This window comes from Barbus barbus, assembly GCF_936440315.1.
Source record: "Barbus barbus genome assembly, chromosome: 50".
Lineage (NCBI taxonomy): Eukaryota > Metazoa > Chordata > Actinopteri > Cypriniformes > Cyprinidae > Barbus > Barbus barbus.
Genome location: NC_136728.1, coordinates 12,205,633 through 12,229,520, shown reverse-complemented (window position 1 = coordinate 12,229,520; position 23,888 = coordinate 12,205,633). Strand labels below are relative to the sequence as shown.

General features: G+C 37.9%; 2 protein-coding genes across 5 annotated transcripts in view; one reads left to right on the top strand and one right to left on the bottom strand.

The window, feature by feature from the left end:
• LOC306868549 (centrosomal protein of 290 kDa-like) overlaps positions 1–3,166 on the bottom strand; it is a 29,051-nt gene extending 25,885 nt beyond the window's left edge. For both annotated transcript variants that reach the window (XM_079414782.1, XM_079414783.1), the window contains exons 1-4: positions 3,102–3,166; positions 2,606–2,734; positions 477–554; positions 230–299 (exon numbers count right to left, since the gene is read on the bottom strand). In XM_079414782.1, the coding sequence (XP_079270908.1) occupies positions 230–299; positions 477–554; positions 2,606–2,698 (241 nt within the window). In that variant the 5' untranslated portion in view covers positions 2,699–2,734; positions 3,102–3,166. The remainder of the gene's footprint in view (positions 1–229; positions 300–476; positions 555–2,605; positions 2,735–3,101) is intronic.
• The window catches only part of LOC306868550 (protein O-mannosyl-transferase TMTC3-like), a 37,132-nt gene that overhangs the window by 365 nt on the left and 12,879 nt on the right, over positions 1–23,888 (top strand). The window contains exons 1-7 of one of the 3 annotated variants that reach the window (XM_079414784.1): positions 3,384–3,521; positions 7,189–7,402; positions 7,486–7,704; positions 10,507–10,606; positions 11,725–11,840; positions 17,475–17,647; positions 20,048–20,300. In XM_079414784.1, the coding sequence (XP_079270910.1) occupies positions 7,214–7,402; positions 7,486–7,704; positions 10,507–10,606; positions 11,725–11,840; positions 17,475–17,647; positions 20,048–20,300 (1,050 nt within the window). In that variant the 5' untranslated portion in view covers positions 3,384–3,521; positions 7,189–7,213. Of the gene's footprint in view, positions 1–3,383; positions 3,522–7,188; positions 7,403–7,485; positions 7,705–10,506; positions 10,607–11,724; positions 11,841–13,851; positions 13,938–17,474; positions 17,648–20,047; positions 20,301–23,888 lie in introns of those variants that run through there. The other 2 variants (XM_079414785.1, XM_079414786.1) reach the window with 2 other exon arrangements.

Here is a 23,888-nt window from a genome sequence, read left to right as displayed (position 1 = left end):
ACAAGTATAAATATATTACTTAATAAATTGCACTAATATGTTAAAATTCTTACAATCAACTTTATAACTTTTAAACCATAAACAATACAATATTAGGATGATGTTTGAAACAATTACAGTGCTTGAAAAGCTCTAGCATTTAACAAAGACCTGAACACTATTATTTTGTTACCTTGCAAGCACTGTTATTTCCTGTGGGAAATGCAAATAGAATAATGACTGTACATACCAATTCTTGCTTGCTCTGCACCCGCACTGTCTACAACTTCATAGGCACATTTAATTTCGTCCAGTTTCATCTGAGGGTCAGTAAGACATCAAATGTAACATCTAGACTGACCCACACGATACTATTAGAATGACTGACAGTAACTGCAGATGGTAAGACTTCAATGACCAGAAAATAATTAGTAAAAGAAATTTAAAGCTTTCCAACTGAAAGAAGCAGATGTGTGGTGACGGCGTATGAGTCTTACCCTCAGGAGTGTTTGTGAGATTCTAAAGAGCTGAACCATTTTCTCTGAATCATCTGCTTTCAGGTCCCGTAGTTTGACCTACGTGGGAAGGAAAGCATGATTGTCAGATGAATTTGCAGGGAGAATGTTTTTGTCCCTCCCACATTCCCATAAGCAGATATCAGTCTGGAAGCAAAGCCAAGAAATAAATCTTGAGCATTTTTCCAGTTCTAGATTTTTCCTTTCTAGATCAAATAGTAGTCTGATTATACAACCTAAAACACACACATATACATATATATATATATATATATATATATATATATATATATATACACACACAGTGCCCTCCAAAAGTATTGGAACAGTAAAGACAAAATTGCTCTGTTGGCTGTGGAGTCAAGGCATTTAAAAATACGATTAAAAGATGAATATGAGACAAAACTACAGAATGTCCCATTTTATTATGAGCCGTTTTAACACACACATGTTTTACCAGCTAAGAAGTTCAGCACTTTTAGAGTTTCATCCTCCTATCTGATGTGAGCATAAGTATTGGAACAGTTGCCTCACAGGTCTTTCTAAGTGATCAGCTGTGTCTTGTTCCATTAATTCTTCAGATATTAAAAGCAGGGAATGTGTCGTATCAGTTATATCCATTACTTCTGTATTCTGAATCTATCATTCGATGATGACACACAAACCAGGATGAAGACGAGGGAGCTGACTTTGAGAGAAAAGCATGCAATTTGGATGCTAAAAGAAAAGAGGAAGTCAATTAGAGCTCTAGCAAAAACAAAGGGCATGGAGAAATCTAGAGTTTGGAAACCACCAGCGACTCCAGCAACCAACAACTACCTGATCGACTGAGAAAACAACAGTAGTTGACGACAGACAAATCATAAAAGTTGTGAAAATGAATCCTAAAAGACATGTCTGTAAAATCACTAACAACTTCCAGAAAGCTGGGGTGATGCTCTGACAATCTACTGTCTTCAGGAGACTTTTGACACAGAATTACAGATGCTATACAGCAAGATGCAAACCTCTGACCAGCACCAAAAATAGAAAGGCAAGATTAGAGTTTGCAAACAAGCACAAAGGTGAGCCAGAAGAGTTTTGGAACTGTTTATGGACAGATGAGACAAAGATGAACTTTTATCTAAGTGATGGGAAAGCAAAAATGTGGAGAAAAAAAGGGAACTGCAAATGATCCCAAGCATACAGCCTCATCTGTAAAGCATGGTGGAGGTGGTGTCATGGCATGGGCATGCATGGCTGTATCTGGAACAGGCCCTCTCAACTTTACTGATGACTTAATATATGATGACAGTAGCAGAATGAATTTTGGAAGGGTACAAAACCATCTTGCCTACCAATATTCAAGAAAATGCCACCAGATTCATTGGGACGTGCTTCATATTGCATCAGGACAATGACCCAAAACACCCTGCCAGTTCAGTCAAGGACTTTATAAGGGCAAAGAAATGGAAAGTCTTAGATTGCCCGAGTCAATCTCCAGATTTAAATCTGACTGAACATGAATTTCACCAGCTGGAGAGGAGAGTAAAGGCAGAAACTCCCCAAAACAAACAACAATTGGGATTGGCTGCATTAAAGGCTGGGAGAAGTATTTGAAAGGATGAGACCAAGAGTCTGGTGATGTCTATGGGTCACAGACTCACTGCTGTGATTGTGATCAAGGGATCTGCAAATAAATAATAGCTTTTAATCTTTTATATCTGCCTTATGTTCAACTGTCCCAATACTTATGCTCACATCAATGAGTGGGATGGACTCTAAAAGTGCTGTTCTTTTTATTTGGTAAAACATCTATGTGTTGAAACGGCTAATAATAAAATGTGACATTCTGTAGTTTTGTCTCATATTCATCTTTTAATCATATTGAAAAATGATTGAAATTATTATAAAAAATATTGATAAAATATTATTAAAATGTTAATGTGTTTACATGATTTAGGATATGTTAAAGATTCTGACATTTTTCCCCCAAAAATTTTTTAAATATAATTTTTATCACTGTCATACAAAAAGTTATTTAAACACAAAAAATGAATAATGTGTAGATTCTGATTTCTGATCATTGTACTTGTCTACACAGTTTTTATGCCTTAAAATGACACACTTACCATCAAAATCAAATCACAGATTTTCTCATCATCTTCTCCCAGATCTTCTGGGTCTACTCCCATCAGCAGCTTCCAGTCTGCGGCTGCAGGCATCTTTTAGCTTTTGTATAAACGTCCTACAGCGATGAACTGAACAAGATTTAACCTGTTAGATGTCAGATGGCGTTTTATTGCCAGCCTACTACACAGACAGTAAAATGCAATGCTAATGTACGATATTCTTATTCACATAGACTTCTTACAGGGAGGGTACTATTAACCCTCATATAAGAACACAGAATAATAACAACTTTACAATAAAAAAAGAGATTAAAAGACTATCTAGATATTAGCAATAATTATTGTTTTAGCATTGAATACAATTGGTCATATTTTGCTTAGTTTGTTAGGTATAGTGTTAAAAAGTTAGTATTGGTTTTAAATGCGTTGCTTAATGCCACAAATGCGACTTGTGTACGTATTCATAAAAAAGAAAGAGAAAATCACGCATTCAGACCTTACTGATAAAACAGCCTAGCCATCTTGTGCTCCCCTTGTTCTACTGTGCTGCTAGGCAACAATGAAAACAGTCGTAAAGCGGAACGTCGTAATTTGAACTCTTGTTTTGACGCCGTACGATTTCTGAAGCTCATTAAATTATTCTCCATTATGCGGTACGTTCATTACAAAGGATATAATATGAAAAATATCTATCTATCTATCTCTATATATATATTTTAATGGAATGACATTGTCGAAACATAAAGTTTTAAACCAATGCTTTGTAACTCATAACTTTTATTCTGCCAAGCATTTTTACCCGGAAGCAGTTTTTGGTTCTTGCTAATTCAATGCTTTAGATCGAACTTGATGCTTCAGCTAACGTTAAAATAAACACACATTCTCTTTTCATTTAGTTTTAACCAGAAATGACAAGGTGAGTTGTCCATGTGATTATATATTACCGATCACTGATGGCGGATTGAGAGTGATTGTTTAAATGACTGAAGTCAGTGCATGCTATTGTTAGACTTGATCTTTAATCAGATCAGTGTCCTGTTGATTTAATCCACTTTCGTCTAATCATCACTAAATTCCTTATTTTTTAGTGATGGATGTTGCATTGATATTTTTATAACTATAACGACGGAATTATTCGGTTAATCTCAATGAAAAGCAAATGCTAACTGGTAGCTGGATGGGCTGGTCCTGATTTATGAGCTCCGCTCATTCAACACAAGAGTATTGTATTATTCTGATCATTCGACTGATTTATTCGTGCTTTTAGATTTACAACATAGCGGCAAAAGGTCACAGAGCTGTGGGCTGATTTAAACAGGGTTATAAAGGTCATGGATCATTTCAGGGGGGTTTAAAATTGTTTTACAGGCATCGAAATGAATGAAATGTTGAAAGGCATGGGTTTTGTTTATAGTGATTATATATATGTCCAGCTCTGATCTGTTCTAAAATATTCAAAAAATTTAATATTCCAGATGTATATTGCACTTGTAGCAGTGTTTGAAGTATTGTTTAAATACGCTTATATAACATTAATAATATTTTTAATTGGCTTTTATTTTTAACTTTTCGTTTTAGGTACTAGTATTTTTTTTTCATTGTATTAGATTTTAAAAAAATTACTACTATTTGTCAAGTCAAAGTTTATTTCTATAGCACATTTAAAAGCAACAGAGTTGCACCAAAGTGCTGTACAACAAATACAATACAGCAAAAAAAAAAAATTTTTTCAAAAGCCAGGGAGAACAAATAAGATTTAAGAGCAGACTTAAAACTAGCTAGTGAAGGAGCGAGTCTCACATTTACAGGCAGACTATTCCAAAGTTTCGGGGCTGCAGCTGAAAAAGCCCGGCCACCCTTGGTTTTACAGCGACAACGTGGGACCGTTAAAAGAAACTGATTACTGGACCTAAGAGCTCTTTGAGGAGAATAATCAATCAGAAGGTCACTGATATATTTTGGCCCGCTAGCGCCTTGTACACATAAACAGCTATTTTAAAATCGATTCTGAACTTTACAGGAAGCCAATGTAAAGATGCTAGGATTGGAGAAATGTGATCCTTCTTTCTTGTTCCAGTAAGAAGCCTCGCTGCAGCATTCTGGACAGTTTGTGAGCGAGAAATCGCCGATTGAGGCAGTCCCCAATAAAGGGAATTACAGTAGTCCAAGCGAGATGTTATGAAAGCATGTATTACAGTCTCCAAGTCTTTATGAGGCAACAATTGTTTCAACTTAGCAATGGATCTAAGATGGAAAAAGCTCCCCTTTACCACTGTACTAATTGGTTTATCAAATTTAAGAAACGAGTCAAATGTAACCCCAAGATTTCTTACATAGGGTTGAACACTAGCGGAAAGGGACCCTAAATTAAAATCAGATGAATATCTAGAGTGATCTAAAATCAAAATTTCACTTTTGCTTTCGTTTAATTGTAGAAAGTTATCAGCCATCCAACCTTTTATCTCCTCAAAACAGTCGTCAAGCACATCCAAAGAGCCACTGCCGTCAGTTTTTGCTGGAAGATAAAACTGTGTATCGTCAGCATAACAGTGGGAAGAGATCTTATATTTCTTAAAAATGGCTCCCAAAGGAAGCATGTATAGTGAAAAGAGAAGAGGGCCTAAGATGGAACCTTGGGGCACGCCACATAACAAAGGAGCCGATGAGGAAGATAAATTCACAATATTCACTGAGAAGGTTCTATTTTTAAGATAAGAGGCCAACCACTGCAGAGCGGTACCCTGAATACCCACCCACTTTTCCAGCCGCTGTAGCAGAATACTATGATCAATTGTGTCGAATGCCGCACTAAGATCCAACAAAACAAGTACCGCATGAGAACCAGTGTCAAGAATTTGCAGAAGGTCATTACTGACTTTCAACAATGCAGTTTCAGTGCTGTGTAGTGATCTAAAACCCGACTGGAAAGTGTCCAGGACATTGGACATACTAATGTAGGAATCCAACTGACTGTAGACAGCTCTCTCTAACAATTTTGAGATAAAAGGCAATTTAGAAATAGGCCTAAAATTACTAAAAAAATAGATTGGTCAAGATGAGGTTTCTTTAGCAGAGGATGGACTATATCATGTTTAAAACTAGCAGGTACAACTCCACTTTCCAAAGAGTTATTAATGATAGCTGTTACAATTTAACCTTAGAAACAATACCAGCTAGCTGTACAGAGGAAATGGGGTGAAAGCAGGTTTACAACTCTGTAGGTGAACAGCTCAATGGAGGATCAAATATCGATGGTTTAATAGAAGCTCTGATATCCAGTACTTTGTTGTCAAAAAATTTTAAAACGTTTTCACAGGTCTCCCGAGATGGATCAAGAGACGGGGCAGGTACGGGATTTAGTAGCAGATCAAAAGTCTTAAACAGCATCCTCGGTCGATTCACATTTTCAGTAATAAGTTTAGAAAAGAATTCAAACTTAGCCTCTTTGACTGATTTTTGATAACTAGCTAAACACGCCCTTAAACACTGATATGAGACTTGGAGTTTGTCCCTTTTCCATTTTCGCTCTGCCTTACGACACTCCTGTCTGAGAGCACGGGTGTTTGCATTTAACCAAGGCTGAGAAATGTTGTTTCTCTTCGCTTTCCTTGGTTTAAGGGGAGAGACAGAATCAATAGAAATGGAACAGGAATTAGTAAAAACCTGCAACATCTCTTCCGTGTTTAATTTGTCGAAAGAGGCAGCATCTGCAAAGTTTGCTAGATAGTGCTCTGAAAATAAACTGGCAGTGAGTGGCTGAATAAAACGCGAGTAGCTTACAGACTGAGAGCAAGTAGGGGTGGTGGAAACGCAGACAAATTCAAACACAATTGGCAAATGGTCTGAAAAGGCAGCATCAATCACTCTCAAATTTGTTATTGGGAAGCCATACGACAACACTGTCATTGTAATATGTAGTTTTAGGCAGAGCTTCTGAACACCGTTCTTGTCATCAATAATAATAAATAACAGTAACCAATTTTCTGCCTTAAAATAGAAGATAAAACCATAAATGGTCGTAAAAAGTTTGAAACGTTGACCACTACTAAGCGATGATCATAGATGGCAATATAGAGCACAGAAATAGAAATATGGACTTTATTCATTTTTTGAATGAACCATGGAAACCTTTCCACAATACTGTTTTTTCCCCCCTGGTTTATAGCAAATCTGGCATGCATGTAGTCTTGAAGGCCATTGTCAACAATCATCAAAAACATTCTGAAGTCCAGCATGGCCATCCGAGGTCAGTGAAGAATGTAGGGCGTGGCCTAGTTTACTAAAACAGATATTATTTCTTAAGCAAATAATTGCGATGAAATTGGGTGAATTTATGTAGTGCGCTACTCTGAGAAGGCTACAGGAAATGACTCGACTCAGTCTGTTGGTGGTGCTATAAAATTCGTAAACCTTTCAAAAGCTCAAATTATTGTGTATACCGTGTCTTATGAATAAAGGAGTTCTATGCAATGAATAAAAGCAGTTCACACAAGGTCTGAATGGTTCATTAGCAAAATGGTCTGAATCAGAATCAAGCTGGGATCATATCAGGAATCACAGTTGTTTCTCCTCTGCTCTTGCAGTGCTCAATGAGGTCTCACATCAGTGATGGCTGTAGTGTCTTGGAAGGAGATCTGTCTTCTGACTGGACTGGTGGTGGGCTGCTACTGGAACAGCCTGTTCTGTGGTTTCGTCTTCGATGATGTCTCTGCTATCTTGGATAACAAAGACCTTCGCCCCACCACACCACTGAAGAACCTTTTCCTCAATGATTTCTGGGGCACACCTATGTCAGAGGTAACTTTGAAGAAATTCAGCTCGGTTTCTCAAGACGTGATGTTTTTGGAGGCTTGTATCCAACCTTGTTTTTTTTTCTCCAGGAGAGGAGCCATAAGTCCTACCGGCCGTTTACTGTTCTCACCTTCCGCCTCAATTACCTGTTCAGTGAGTTGAGCTCCTCATCATACCACCTCCTCAATGTGGTTCTCCATGCCGTGGTGTGTGTCCTCTTCCTCCACTTCTGCCGTCTGCTCTTGGACCGAAGCACCAGCCTCATAGCGGCTCTGCTGTTTGCTGTCCATCCCATTCACACAGAGGCTGTAAGTAACTGCTATTATGTCACAGATTCATCAACATAGTTTATGTAACCAAAACATGAAGTTGAGCTTCATTTGTGGAATTAGCTTCTGCTACTTTGATGTAAAGGGACTCTATTGATCAACATGCTTCAATCGTGTTGAAGTTTCCTTCGTGATTTACTCTTCGCCTTTGTTGCTTGAGGAAACTATCTTTGGCACAAACTTGAGGAACAAAAACTTGAATAAAGTGTCTTTGCAGATGCCACCTCATGGTGGCAGTAATAGACAGAACTTGCTGTTCTAGTGTGCATTGCATTTAATTCATGGAAAAGCTGTTTGAAATTGAGCCTTTTTCATTTCGGTCAATATTTGTTTCATATATCATATGTTGTTCTTTCTTTTTAAGTGAGATATCACTTAAAAAGAAAGGACAACATGAGGGCAAAACCCTCAGAGAGGGTAATTGACCTTGTATCTCAATGGAGTGGTACACTATCTGATTGGAGTACTTTACTATAGGATTGGTGATTGTTTATCAGGTAGAGATCTGTGCTGCTCGTGAAATGGTTGGGGGATCAGTCCCTGAGCGGGTGACCTAAGAACTGGAGTGTTAATCTGATCTTAGTCTTTCTCTAAAACTATTATACCCTCTACCACAGTGCTTATCTTTAGACCAACTATAGAAATGATGTATAGTACATTTCCTTGCATAAAAAGTTCCTGCCTAATAAGCAAAAAAATAACTAAAAATCTAACATTTAGTAATAATAATGAATAATATTATGCTCAATTGTTTACTCTGAAATAGTCTAAAATGGTTATTTAATATTATATTTGTTGTTTATAATATATAATTCTAAATATTAAATTGTTTTTGATCAATTATATTTTTGTAATAATAAGTTTGGATTTATGCATTTAGCAGATGCTTTTATCCAAAGCAACTTACATTACATTCAATGGGATCATACACTGTATATAGTTAATTCGTGATTAATCGCAACTTAATCGCACATTTTTATTTGTTTTAAATGTACCTTAAATTTATACTTTTCAAGTTTTTAATACTCTAATCAACATGAGCATGGACAAATATGGATGCTTTATGCAAATGTATGTTTATTATTATTGAAACCATAGTCAACAGAGCATGAAGAGTAGACATGTTTCAAAGGTCATAGATGTTTTTCAAAGAACTTGTTCATGTCTATTAGACACATGAAATTAGAAATACTAGGTTCCCATTACTTCTCTTTCTTTGCACTGAGCAATTTACTTGCAGAAACCTGTTTACATTTTTTGCAGGACAGGGCAGCTCTTCTTCTGAACATGCAAAATGTACATTTATTATATTATTACATTTGTTTCCCTCTCTGTGCCCACATACTGTATTTTGATGCAGCTAAATTCTCAATGAAACTGTTTTCATTTATATATTTTACTGTTTCTGTTGTCAGACAACGGAATGAATATGAAATTGTGACTGAAACGCGACTATATTAAAGCTTTCCCTTCCAAGATGTCTGCACAAAAATCCTGATAATCGTGCCGTCATCTGATGAAATCAAATAAACATAAGATGAAGACAATAGCTGTGCTGCGATTTCAAAAACTAAATAAGGTTTGGGTGCTTTATTGAAGGGAAGAAAGGTCACTAAAGGGGTCTGCAATGTTGCTAAGTTGGCAACACTGTGCATCTCCATTTCTCCAACTACGGGCTAAGCCACGGGTCAAACAGAAAATGCACGCTGCGTTAATAAAATTAGTGCCGTTAAAATTAATTTGCGTTAACTTTGACGGCCTTAATATATACCCAAGACGTGTCATTCGGATTTTGATATCTCCACTGTTGCAATTACATTAACCATGTTTATTGCAAAAGCTAAAATACAGACAAGTCTTTTTGTCATTAAATTAACAAAATATATGAAAAATGCTTTTTAATTAATATTTTTTAGACATGATGCAAACAAACCATTTAAGGTTGATTCCTTTTGTTTAGTGATTCACAGAAATGAATCAAACTCTGAAGCTCCAACTTTTGCCGCTGAGGTATAAATCAGACACATTATAAAATGGCTTATCTTAATCGAATTTAAATCTGGAAATAAACAGAGTCTAGGAGGAAAATTGGATAACGTTATGACGTTCAGTGAATGAGAAATATTTTAAGGTCACTTTTTAAATAAGCAAATTTGTGACACTGAGCATGTGAACTCCTCAAAGGTCAGATTCTTTGCTTCCATTGAGGCACAAGATGCTATTTGGATCATTCTCAAGTCGTAGTCATTGGGGTTTTCACAAACTTTTGGAGGTCATGCAGTTTGAGTGCTGCTGTCCACGAAGCAAAACTGAATATTAAAACATTCTGAAATGTAACTTTTCATTCAAATTTATATACTTATGCTGTAATTTATAATGGAAAGAAATGCGTTAAAAGTTGTTTTTTTGGACTCCACAATTAATTATACCATATGATGAACTTATATAATTGCTTGAATTATTTTGAGCAGAAGTTCTCACAGGTTGTATGAAAGGGAAAAAATAATTTCTGTTTTACAGTTATGATTGATTGCTTAAAACTGGTTCCTCTTGCACCTGTTACATGACTCTTCATGGCATAGACTTTGAATCAAATCTCCAATCGTGGTGTAAGAAGAAACCTTTGTGTAAAAACAAACTTCACACACTTAACGTCAGTCAAACATAAGATATTTGATTTGCATGCATCAGAATGGCATGTATTAGTTAATTGAAATTCCACCTGTTATGAATGTTGAGAGATTTGCACACTGAGCTGTTGAAATCTTTTGCTATGTGCAGGTGACAGGTGTCGTTGGCAGGGCTGAGTTGCTGTCCTCCATTTTCCTGTTGGCTGCTTTCCTGGCATACACCAAATCAAAAGGTGCCGATCACTCCATAGGTAAGTGTTGCCATCGCATAACTGCAATAATCCCTCCATGCGTGCACGCTGCAACAAGTTCATTCCTAGGACATGACGCGCAAGCTGCAACTCGCCTCCCATTCAAAAGCTCACCGAGCTCCCCACCCAGAAGTCTTGAGTACACAGCTCCAGTTTCACCGATCGATCAAATTGGCATGTTGTTTCTGACTTGATGCATTTCAACACAATTATTATATTATACCGTCAACCTCCCACTATGATTCTTAGTATTTTTAGCAGAATGTTAGTCTTATCATAATATTTTTGTTGTTGCCTTGTCTATGGTGTAATGAAAAGTGATTATTTTCTTATTGTATTTGATTTTCTTTTCTTTTGTTCATCTTAAATTAGCCGTCACCTTAGTTTTAAAGTGTAAAAGGAACTGCATGATAGTGTTGTATTGAATGCTCTTTATATATTATAGGTTACAATTTGACCCATAATAAACATCATTAATATCTCAGGTGGCATAGTGCCAGGCCACCACTGCATTTGTGTTGTTGTGTAACTCGCAATCAGTAATAATAATCAAAGGAATTATATGATATGCCAGTCACTAAATTGAATGAACTACACTGAAATGCGTTATTTGAGACAGACAAAAGCATTTAATTTGTTATTCAGTGTAGTTTTATATTTCAGTTCACGTGTCTATGGCCGTTGACTCACATCTTCAAATGCGAGCAGTGCATTAAGACACCGTATGAATTTAAAAACCATCCCGAGATCCTTGCGTTCAGTTCCATTTGTTGTACTCCATCCAGCTTGTTTTGAACACAAGACGCAGTCGTGTGAACGCCTCCATATTCATTCTGTGCTGCCTGCGTTGGGAGTGTGGTTTGCAAGTCATATTGTGATAAATAATCATGCTAAATTAACAAGTTAAATTGACAGCCCTGTTTATATTAAGTGCTTTTCTGCAATTCCCTTTGAAAGACTTGTGGGACGGGATTCCCCAGCCACCCAGTGCACAACAACACCAGGCTGCTTTCCTCCTTCCACTTTCTTAAATCTGGATGATGTATGAAAGATGCATAAAGTTACTCAAAAGCACTTCCGACATATTAAAAAGAGATGTCCTCAACTTCCTCTTTCAGTGTGGACTCCCATCATTTCAACCGTGTTCCTGGTTGCCGCTGCCACGCTATGCAAGGAGCAGGGAATAACTGTCATTGGGATATGCTGTATTTACGAGGTGTTTGTTGCCCAAGGGGTAAGTGTGACATTTATTTATCCACTCGTAAATAAAGGACGTGTTGACGTGCGTGGTTAAAGTCAATAGGATCTGTCATAGGGTCTTGGGATCAAAAGCTTATTTGTTAATAAGTTCAAAAAAGACAACTGTATTGCTTTTAAGGGAAGTCATAAAACATCCTTTTCTTTTTGATATTAAAGCTATTTTGTTGGCAGAAAGACAGAGGGAAAGCGAAACCGCTACCCAGATGGAACGACTTAAGGCATCCTCATGGGGCGCAGCCTCGCATGATGCCTGCAGACATATTTGTCCACTTTTGTCTGTTAGTGTCACTATCTTGACAGTTTAATACCAAAAAAAAACCTCTAACAGCTAAATGCATATGGTTGCGGTGGAAAAAATTGAATGTAAAGCAAATAACTCTATTTGAGGTATCAGCAATTTCCTGTGGCGACGTGTATTGGTTATAAAGCTCTAAATCCATCTCTTGCAGTGAAAATAAACCCATTTCACTCAACGACTTGTCTTATATACTTTTCCACTGATGTCTCGACTGTCATGTGAGCTCATTTGGTGTGAATATAAAATTTGTTTAAAAGCCCAAAGGGCATGTCTGCATTGAGGAAGATTGTGAAAATCAACACTGAGGCATCAGCCGAGTGATAACCAACAGCTTATACAGGTTTCTTATCTGATTCAGCATTCGGTACCTTCTGCCTGGAAAAAAAGCGACGCAAGAAATAACTATTTTGTAAGTGACAGTTGAGTAAATAACTTTAGGGCAACATCTCCCATTTCTAATGGCAGTGAAACAAAACAGCAAAATCTCATAGTTTTGTCAACCACAAGTCTTACCAGATGTGAAAACACCCTGTTGCCTGTTCCATTTAAAACGAGCTGCAGGATTTCAAAAATCAAAATGTTTTGATGCACTGACATTAGTTAGATGTTGCATGTCACAGTCATTAAGGACACAGTGTCCCTTTAAAGAGTCTTTTCAAGTTCCCAGAAGATTAGCATGTGTATTTGAATATCAAGTAAAAGCCACTTAACGATGTAGCATTCATTCTGTCCATTAGCGTTCGGATGCTCATTGGGGTCTTTGCTCTTTTATCAGCCTTCCATTCGCTTTGTATTATGCAATTGAATTTTTACATAATGAACTGTGGCATAATCCTCTTATGTGAGCTAGCACCTGAATGCAAGCAGCTTTTGTTTCTGACAGGAACTCGAGGTCTGTGGTTCTTTGCTCCGTTAAGTCCGTACGCAGCCCTAAGCTATGCCTCTAATTTGACCCATATGCATGAGTAGCACTTGTACTTTGATGTTTTGCTGAAATACATGTAGCTTAAGTAATTACTCTAATTAGCTTAATTAGTTTAAAAGTGCAGCGTTTAAGCAACAATGTATTACATGTAACATTGATCTAATGCATCCGGATTGTGTCGAAGTAGTTTCGTTGCAGCGACCTCTAACGTAGCGTTTATCTCTAAGGAGTGGGTTTTTTTTTTTTTTTTTTTTGGGTCTGGTGTGTGGCCTCGTGGTTAACCCGTTGGCAGACAGATTAAGTTGTTGTGGTCAAATGGGACGTGTGTGGTTTGAATACAGCATGTGTCGTGTCTCTTGTCATTGTTGCCTGTCCTCTCTCCGCTTTTGCTGTCAACAAAAATGGAAAAGTCCTTAGCCTTATGTAAGAATTATGTAAGAATAATTATAGTTAAATAAATAACTAGTTAGTAAAAAAAAAAAAAAAAGTAATACTGTACATTTATTGTGGATACTTGTATTGTTAAAGGGGTAGTTAACCCAAAAATGAAAATTTCCCCATGATTTACTCATCTTCAACGGATCCAGTCCGTATCCAGATCAGATGGTGGATCAGCACCTAGAGGTGACCTCTACAACCCTGAATAGCAGCGGAGCCCAGTACAACTAGATGAGGCCCAGAGACTGATCCCCAGTGAAGACCTAGTCACCTAGACAGCCATCAGGACAAGACCTCGGGAACCAGATGAGTCCTCTACACAATCTGACTTTGCTGCAGTTGGAATTGAACTGCTGGTTTCATCTGGCCAGAGGAGAACTGCCCCCCAACTGAGCCTGATTTCTCCCAAGGTTCTTTTCTCCATTCTGTCACTGATAGAATTTTGGTTCCTTGCCGCTGTCGCCGCTGGCTTGCTTAGTTGGCGACACTTAATTTCCAGCGATATGATTGCTCAGATACTATTTAAACTTAACTGAGCTAGACGATGACATCACTGAATTTAATAATGAAATTCCTTTAACTGAAAATTGAGTGTTTAATCTAGTCATTTTACATTATCGACACACTATTTTCGTATTTGATACTGTAAAGTTGCTTTGACACAATCTGTATTGTTAAAAGCGCTATATAAATAAAGGTGACTTGACTCGACTCAAGCCATTCTAGTTTTATATGACTTTCTTATTTCAGTCGAATGCAATCGAATGCCAATTTATACTAAAAAATGTCCTGGCTCTTCTTTTAATGGCAGTGAATGGGGTTTAAGATTTTGAAGTCCATTAAAAGTGTATCCATCCATTGTAAAAAAATCCATCCATTGTCCATCCACGTGGCTCCATGGCCTTCTGAAGCTAAATATAAATATCTATATTTACAACTTTATAAACTGTAATCTCTAGCTTCCGCTTATTGTCGTATGCACGTTCACGAGAGAGTGGCATTGCAGCAGATTACTATAGTTTTCGTCAAATAAATGCAGCCTTGGTCAACAAAAGAAAACTTAAGACTCACAAACCCCAAACTTCTGAATGGTAGTGTATATATTTAATGTTTTACATTCTATTAAAGGTCCCATATTGTCAAAACTGAAATTTCCTGGCTTTTTTCATGATAACTGAGTTCTAGGGGCTATGTAACTACCATATAAGTTTCAAAACCGTCAGTCCACAGTAAAATGCACACAGCCTGCATAAAGTAGCTGTGTTTTTCATGAGCCATTGTGACTTTCGTAAAAATGTGACGTCCGAACTACTGTCACTGCCTTCAGTCACCACTCCGAGCATCGCCCACCGTCCCATCCATCCTCCAGCCACAATTAATTGCGACAATGTATATACAATTACAAATGATTATAAATTGTCAGTTTGTTGTTTTACACACACATGCACTCAGACATTATTTCATACACAGCATAGTCAACATAGAGATGCAAGAAATCTTTAGACGCACCCATAACAAAAGAACACACTTTATTGAACCTTTTCTGATAAGAAGTGTGTTCAGCATTTTTGACGATCGTTTCTGTCCAGTCCGCTCGTTTTATCTCGTTTAACCACAGCTGTCGTCGTTTTTTTTGTCTGGCAGTGGCAGCAGGTATGTGATTTAAATATCTAATTCAATTCTGGCACCCAACATCACAACAAGATGATATTTTAAGCTCCTTATGTATCTGAATCTGCACTGGTTTGAATGGGCCGCCTCCAGTTTTCTCTTGCCGTGCATCACTCAGAAAACAACAGGCCAATCAGAAGAGAGGCTCATGAATATTAATTAGACGGGCCAAAATGGACCTGCTCTTAGCAGAGCTCCTGAAAGAGGAGCTGTAAAAATATATTGAGATGGTTTTTGGTACTTCTACCGCAAATATATATTCTTAAGGACATCAAAACCTAAAATAAAATGGTTTACAATATTGGACCTTTAAAGGGGTCATGAACTGTTTTTTATTTTGACCTCTGAGGTCCCCTTTTAATGTTATCAAGATTTTTGCATAAAAAAAAACATCATAATTCAGCAGTAATAGGTTATTTTCTGTCCTGTTTTTAACCCCCCTTATTGGAACGTTCTGTCTGAACGTGTGGTGGATTGTAGACTCGAAGTAAATGCCCACTGCTATGGTTGGCTAACACTTGTATATGTTTGACACTCTACATCCTTCAGAGATGGATGCAGCTGTGATTTAGGTTAAAATCGCATAAATACTCATATCAATTGATCTGTTTAACAGACAAAGCAATAGTGACCACGTGATAAAAACAGTTACTCACACTTGTGTGTGGTGCGACATCACTGTCGGATCCAATATAGTCGGCACAGCATCGTCTTTGTTTCAATCTTTCTGAAAATCCTGCGTTGAATTGTGCCTTGTTTGTAAATGAGTCCATGGTAAAATGAAGTGAACAAAGGACCAAGTTCTTACTGACGCGGTCTGAAACTTCAATAAAAATAAAGTTTGTCCACTCTTTCCTAATGTTGGGATCAGAAGGAAGGCAATGCAAAGACTTGTCTTCAGAGCCATCTTTATCGTTTGGTTTCTGTGTAGACCTGCGCGTTCACCTCTTTCAAACACTATATGCGCAAACCGATGGGCGAGGATAAACAGGCAGCGATGTAGAAGCAGGTGTTGATCTTCCTCTGTGGAGGCGGTGTTTAGCCACACTATTACATCATAGAGTTGTGCATTCCACAAGCTGTCATTTTGGCAGACTGGCTTGATTATAAGCTGTATTTAGACCAGGGGTTTTCAACCTGTGGGGCGCGCCCCCCCAGGGGGGCGCCAGCACCTGTCAAGGGGGGCGCGAGCATCAATTGATTCAGAGACATTGCCTTGAAGATTTATGAATACGAGCTTTCAAATCTTCAGCCATCCGCTAGGGGGCAATCTGACTCCCGCTGTTAGGCGACAGTGAGAATCGTGGTGTTGGGGGGGCGCGAGTGAAATTAGACAAACTTGGGGGGGCGCATGTCCTAAAAGGTTGAAAACCCCTGATTTAGACTGAGAAAGTTTTGAGTTCTAAAACTCACAGGATGTTTTATTGTACAATGACCTCTTAAATGTGAAAAGATCAAGGGAATTTTGATGACCCCTATAAATTAATTTACATTTTGTATTAGTCATATATCTGGTTTGGTAAAGTGATCAGCCCATTAGTGTTAGCACATTACTCATGGTGCGCTCAAGTCATGTTGGATAAATCGTATTAATGTAAAATGAAATGAGTTACATATACAAAATATTATATTATTGTATAATTACCACAGAACATATGATGATTCAGTTTACATCCCATTCATAAACAGAAAAAAGCAAAAACACAATGATGCACATTCTTTATTCATCATTTTGTAGATGTAGAGTTTAAAAAATCGTTGAGATTTATGTAGAAAAGTTAAATCACATCTTGTTCTGACCAAAGTTACTTGAACGCACCTGGCGTTGTTATTAAGACAACTCTTAAGTACAAACGTCGCAGGAGGACTTGAACGCATCTTTAGCTTACTCGGGTGCAACCAATCAACTTGCAGATGAAACACTAGGCTAACTGCCCCACCTGACGTTAGTTGTTTTTATTACTTAAGAATAAAACCAGCTGTTTCTTGAAAATTCCACTTTTAGTAGCACATTAAGTACTGCAAATAGTTCACCATGGTTGGAAAAGTGCTTTCAAAAAGCATCTGGGATAAAGTTCCACAAGTTAGAAGCCTACAAAAAACATTTTCGAAGGCTCTAAGTACTGGTCAGAGCATCATTAAGAAGTGGAAAAACATATGGCAACGCATTGCCTAGATCAATGTCCCTTCTGAACATTGATCAGAGATGCATGTATATGCATGTATTTACTTATTCTATTTACTTTGTCATTTTCTCCTCTTTAATTTTTATACAGTTCACTCTGCCCATGCTGATTGACACCCTACTTCAGGTGTTGAGAGGAAAAGATGGTTTTCCCTATGCTGTTCTCCAGACCCTGCTGAAGCTCATTGTCCTGATCATCAGCACACTATTGCTGGTCATCATCAGGGTGCAGGTCATTCAGTCCCAGTTGCCAGTGTTCACCAGGTGAGACTACACTAAAACCTCTGTCGTGTTATATACCAGCATTTCCCAACCTTCATTCAGTCACGGCACCCTTTCAAATTTCTCCAAAAATTGTGATGAAGCTGTTTATATGGCTACAAAATAATTGTAATAATAATAATTATGCATATATTTATTTAATTAGCCGCACTAAGCCATATCACGATTTTGGTTTTGCTTCCATTAATCATGCAGTCCTACGTCACGCATCGTTATATTCAGCGTGGACACATGGAAACTTGTCGCATTAAGCATGGTGTAATGCACATCCCTGAGTGGCTTTATTGCCTTAATAAACCGATTTATTACTGAACATATGGTCTTAAAAGGAAATGATTAGAGCTTCTCGGCTCAAGCCAAAATAGTATCAGTCGCCAAGGGAACAATGTGACAAATGAATATAAACATGTCTGTGGTATCATATTATGGGAAAATCGTTCGTAATGCAGTGCATGATAATCTTTTAAAATGATGAGAGCTGTCATGATGCTTTTGTAAACATCAACAGCCCTGGGCCTGAAATGAACTTAATGATCTATATATCAGCTAATCTAGAACCGACCCTTTTGGAGTGCTTAGATAGCGATGGATCCTCTTGGATTCGTCACGGAAGCCATCGCTAATCCCCAGACATAATCCACCGACTGTCTCCGACCGGCTGAATTAGTGTTATCACACGGCTCTCTAGAGACATAATACGATGGATTAGCATACTTTCTAAGTATATTTTGTCCCTGCATGTGTTGTATTCAGTAGTATTGTGATAATGTTGGAATGTCCTAGCCAAAACAAAAACATTTTTCTTCCAAGAGATTGTATTTATGACAGGGTTGTGCAAAGGCTTTTATTGGATTTTTAATACTTGCAGTTGGCTCTCCCACCCTTCAACACTCTCCAAAACACACCCCTCTGTGAAAGCCAAACGATAAACTTTAGTTTATGTCCATTTCAAACAGCGGAAATATTTCATCTTTTGAAAATATTAGCGTCGAGCTTGAAAGCAATAAGGAATTGATAGTGAAGACTGAAAGCCTGTGTCAATTTTCTGCACTTAAATTGACATTTTTTTTAACCTTCAATTTTTAATGTTGTAACTTGAATGGTAGCATGTGTACTAATATGAGCTGGCAAATGAATCAATACACTTTAATTTGAAACCTATATCAGGATGCTCTCCTTTCCTGTTAATGGGTGTCCATCATCATTATCATCCAAAAAATGTTGCTGTTTAATGCACCGTCAACATTACATGCTTGTGATTCAAAGAACATCAAAACTTTGTTTTAATCGATTTCTTGAGTCTTGAATGACAGTTAATGCTCTGTTTCCACAGATCAGTCTTGCCAACTTGGCACCATGGTTGTTTTGGTTACCTTTTTTTTCATAAAATTTGTATCATTCAATCTGGCTGTTTTTCATTGTGGCTTGGATCCTTTTAAACCTCTTTGTGGATTCACATGCATAGGGAACATGATGCATTGCAGAATAATGGTCATGGGTTGAATTAAATCAACCAAAAATGCTGTAAATTACCGCACTAAGGAATAAAATGATGTTTTGGGGTTTTTACTTGCTAGAAATGTATATCTTGCAGTATTATGTTCTGAACTCATACACTTAGGGCGTATGTTGCAGGCTTGGGCACGATTCAGAATTCAAGAATGAGCTTCTTTTCAGTTCATATTTGAAATGTGAATTTGAATTGTGTGTGTGACTGAATTTAATTTGCAGTGACAGTTTACTAAATTGCAGTTTCTTATTTCAAGATTAACTTTTTTAAACTTTCAACAAAAGCTGTTAAGCCAACATTTATTTTAGATTGTTTCTAAAATTTGAATGTCAGTTCTATTTCCCATTTGCTACCTCAATTAAAATTCAGGAACTGAACTAGAAATGACAAATTCTCAATTCAATGCTAAATAGTGTAGAAGGTTGAAAATTGCAGGAATTCAAGTTGCATTCGGTCCTCTTCAGCAGTTCCGATCCGAACACAATGAGGCACCACTGTGTTCTATTGAACTTAGACCCATGAAAATATTGGTTAATGTTCACAAACACAGCACTAGCACAAGCACTTATTAGATCATTTAACCAGTTATTCTAAAGACCTGAGAGGAAAATATAAAATATTTAAAGAAATATATCTTTAAAGAAGATTTTCCTTCTGAGTGTTGCACTAATATCCAGTAAACATCCAAAACAGAGTTGGAACTTTTTTTGTTGAGCTAATTGATTAATTGTTTTGGTGAAACGTAAAACATGCCTTTCCTTACCTGTATATTTCTCTTATCGATAAAAACTTTTCAAAATGAACAGTTTCTTTTAGTGTGGAATGTCTTAATGGAGAGGAGTACTCATTAATTCTATTCCATCTATCATCAGGTTTGATAATCCAGCTGCCGTCAGCTCCACCCCGACCAGGCAGCTGACCTTCAACTACCTCCTACCAGTAAACGCTTGGCTGCTGCTCAACCCCTCTGAGCTGTGTTGTGACTGGACAATGGGCACTATCCCTCTTGTGGAGTCCCTGCTGGACCCTCGCAACCTCGCCACAGTGGTATTTTACGCCATGTTAAGCCTCCTGGCTTATCACAGCCTTTGGTACGGCCACAGCTCTGCAAAGATCGTCATGATGGTACGTTAATGGGTTGGGCTTACGGAAAATCAGATTATATGTAAACTAAAGGAACGTTAAGATCTAAATGGGTTCTTCAGATGTAAACTTTTTTTAGTGGAAATGCATTTCTGTAACCGGGACTTGAATGAGATGTTGATTCTTGTGTTTTTTATTACAGTTGTCTATATAAATGCACAACAAAACACAAAGGGGAAATTGTTTACTCAAAAACAGTTTGAAATAATACATCATCCCCAGTCTTATTTGAAATCTGTCAGATACAATTTAGGGGTGTTTTCACCCATACTGGATAAACTATGCACATGAGCTGGTTTTCCAGAATCCAAGTGAATTACGTATTCCTCGTGGTGTAGTGAGCAAATTACTGGAAACTCACTGGGTATCCCTTAGATTCCCTGCATGTAAGTTGCTCCACTTTTTGAGCTGGGATTCGAACTCTGGATATGTCGGTGCACTGCCCACAAGGCTATTATTTTTTTTATTTGAAAATATATTTTTTGCCAGTGGCAAGTGAATTGACATTACTTGCCATAAATGTTTCTTCATTGTTCATAATCTTTATTAAAATGTGTATTTTTATCAACAGCAGATGACTTGAGAGCATTTACTGTCGTATTTTCTTTATTCTTCCTTATTCTTCCTGGGGGTAGTCGTGGCCTAATGGATAGAAAGTTGGACTTGTAACCTGAAGGTCGTGGGTTCGAGTCTCAGGTCCGGCAGGGATTGTAGGTGGGGGAGTGAATAACCAACACTCTCTCCACCCTCAATACCACGACTGAGGTGAGACCCTTGAGCAAGGCACCGAACCCCCAACTGCTCCCCGGGCGCCGCAACATTGGCTGCCTACTGCTCCGGGTGTATGTTCACTACTGTGTGTACACTTGGATGGGTTAAATGCAGAGCACAAATTCTGAGTATGGGTTACCATGCTTGGCCACACACCACTTCCCTTTCCCTTCCTTTCCCTTATTTCCTTGAAAATATATTTTTGTCAATGGCATAAATTGAGGAATTTAACTGCTGTTAATATTACTCAATTTTTGAGTTTATTATTACTTTTTTTTTGTGGCTTTTTTCCTTATCTTTTGCTATTTTTACAAACACTCACAGCCTTATACAGTATACTAAATCAGCACGTCTCCGACTTTCAGTAAAACCGCTTAGCCACAAAAAATGCATTTGTGTGTGAAAAAAATGTATGTGTCCTTTAATGCGAGGAATATTAAATGTATGTGTCATCATAGATAAACTTAAGGCATCCTATATTGAAAAATGTTCAATGAAAAACTACTGATGCACATTTGACATCTTTGTCGAAGTCAGTTTTTACTCTCATTTGGCACTCTGTGAATTAATTCATTTTGGACCCTGTTTGTCAAGATTACATTTCAGTCACAGCATATCAGTAATAAAATGCGACGACAAAATTTTTTGCTGTTTACACTCAAATCACTCTAAAGGCATGTATTTTCTGGCTGGTCCAGCTTGTGTGCAATCTTGTGGGAACAAAAAGCCGTAAAGGCGATTGGCTGTTTTAACTAGAAGGAAGTTAAAGAAGGTACTTAATTTCTAGAAATGCATGTGCGTCACAACCTTTCTTTTATAAACAGATGGTAATTACTACCCAAAATGGGACATTTTTGGGGCAAGGAATTAATCATCGAGTTGAAGTCTAAAAGTCCACCTAAAAAGTGTTCACGTTATTTCATACCCACGGTCCAATGCTTTCTGGACCTTTTTTTTAACAGCTTCTTGGAAACTTGTCGCGACCCATAGCACATGATTAATAACACCTGTCTGAACACACAGACCCCCCCCCCCCCCTCATTGAACTTTTGCTACTACGCGTATTTCATGTTTTTAAATGTTTAGTCTCACACATTTTCCTCTTCTCAATTTACAGCCAAAAGAGCGATGATTTTTTTTTTTTTTTTTTTTTTTTTTTTTCTCGTCCATCATAAAAGATGTTATCGTCTTATAGTCTGGCACTGTAGCTCTGATGTCTACATATGTTCAACCCCTGGCTGATTCCATGCTCGCAAGAGTTCACAATGTCATAGTTGAAATCCGTTCGTCTTGTGTGTTCAGCTCTCCACTCGTTTGTTGTGTAACAGCGGCATGAATTCTTCATCTGCGTCTCCATGCACTGTCAACAGAGTTTGGTGAACTTCCTCGCTCTGTTGGCAGAGGCTGCCTTCGAGACCAGGGGGACACAAATCATTATTAATAGACAGTTTGCAAAGACGAAGGAGGAGGGCTTGGGAATTAACATTTTGCTCTGATCTGCGTAGTTAGGAGACAGAGAACAGGTTGCATGAGGATATTCATCCGAATCGGTTTTATTTGGCCACGGTTAGTTATTTTAATGATTCCCTGTGTGCAGGCCCTCGACACTCACTCTGAGCAAACAGGAAACACTTTTGTTGTGAAAGTTTGGCTATTTTTTTTTTCTGTTGCATTTTCCAAAGCAACCAGACAGCACGCAGCGCGCAGCTTATGATAACCACAGACAAAGCTTTTGTTTGTGCAAGAACTTCTTTCATCAAGATTGATTTTGGCCTCTGAAAGTCAAGCAAATTGGATAAATATGATGTTCCCTGTACTGCTTTTCTGTTAAATCCACCCCTGTGTAAGCAACGCATGACAGTTTAGTACTTGACGCACTCTGAAGCTGCTGCCAAAACCAATTTCTGCGATTTGCTTTCAAGACCGCACAATGTGAGATGAATGCCCCTGTTTTTTCGGGATGGCTTGATTAAAAAAAGCCTCCTCTATACGGCACCCTGTGGTTTACTTGATGATAAACTCATAGATATGAGCGGGCTTTGAAAAGCGACTCTTCCGCTCATAAAAAGGGTGAGATTAGCCGTAGTTAGACAAAACAAAATTAGTTTGTTCTTCAAAACAGGGTGTCCAACGGCAGTGGCCTCGCAGGGGTTCAGTGTTTCAAAAAATCCTGATCCATCACCTTGTCATAAGGTGCTTTTCGTAAATAAAACCTATAATCCCAATCTTACATCTTGTGGCCTGGCATACATTGTGCAAGACAGGCGTGTTTGCTTGTGGTTTTGATGAGAAGGACCATGTTTGAGGAGCACTGCAATGACATGTTCTCATTTGTGTTGAATCAATCATATCTGTTTGAATGTTGCCACCACTTGGAGAAATTATGTTGGACCGTCGTGATTATGTGGCCTGGTAGTTTTCTTGCACTTGTCCTACAGGTCAAGCATGTATAATTGGGTTTAGTTCCAGATTAATCAAACTCATGGTCTTGGTTTCAGACAAAGCTTTATGAAACCAGAGTGATTAGCATTCAGACCTGCACAAGCTTGTCTGAAGCAAACAATGAGAACATTTAAATCCAAGATTTTTGGTTTACTGGGCCGTTTTTGTGCCCATTCAGAGTTGCCACTTAGACAAATCCCTGATTGGATTGCCAGAGAAACTGGCGTTTCTACTTCCTCTCATTAGATTTCAAAGAGCTAGGAAAATGCGGGTCATTTCTTTTTTTGAATGGGCAATGATTTGGAGTACTGTGTTTGGAGGCTTGATTGATAGTCTTGAGAAACATTTTAGTTAATA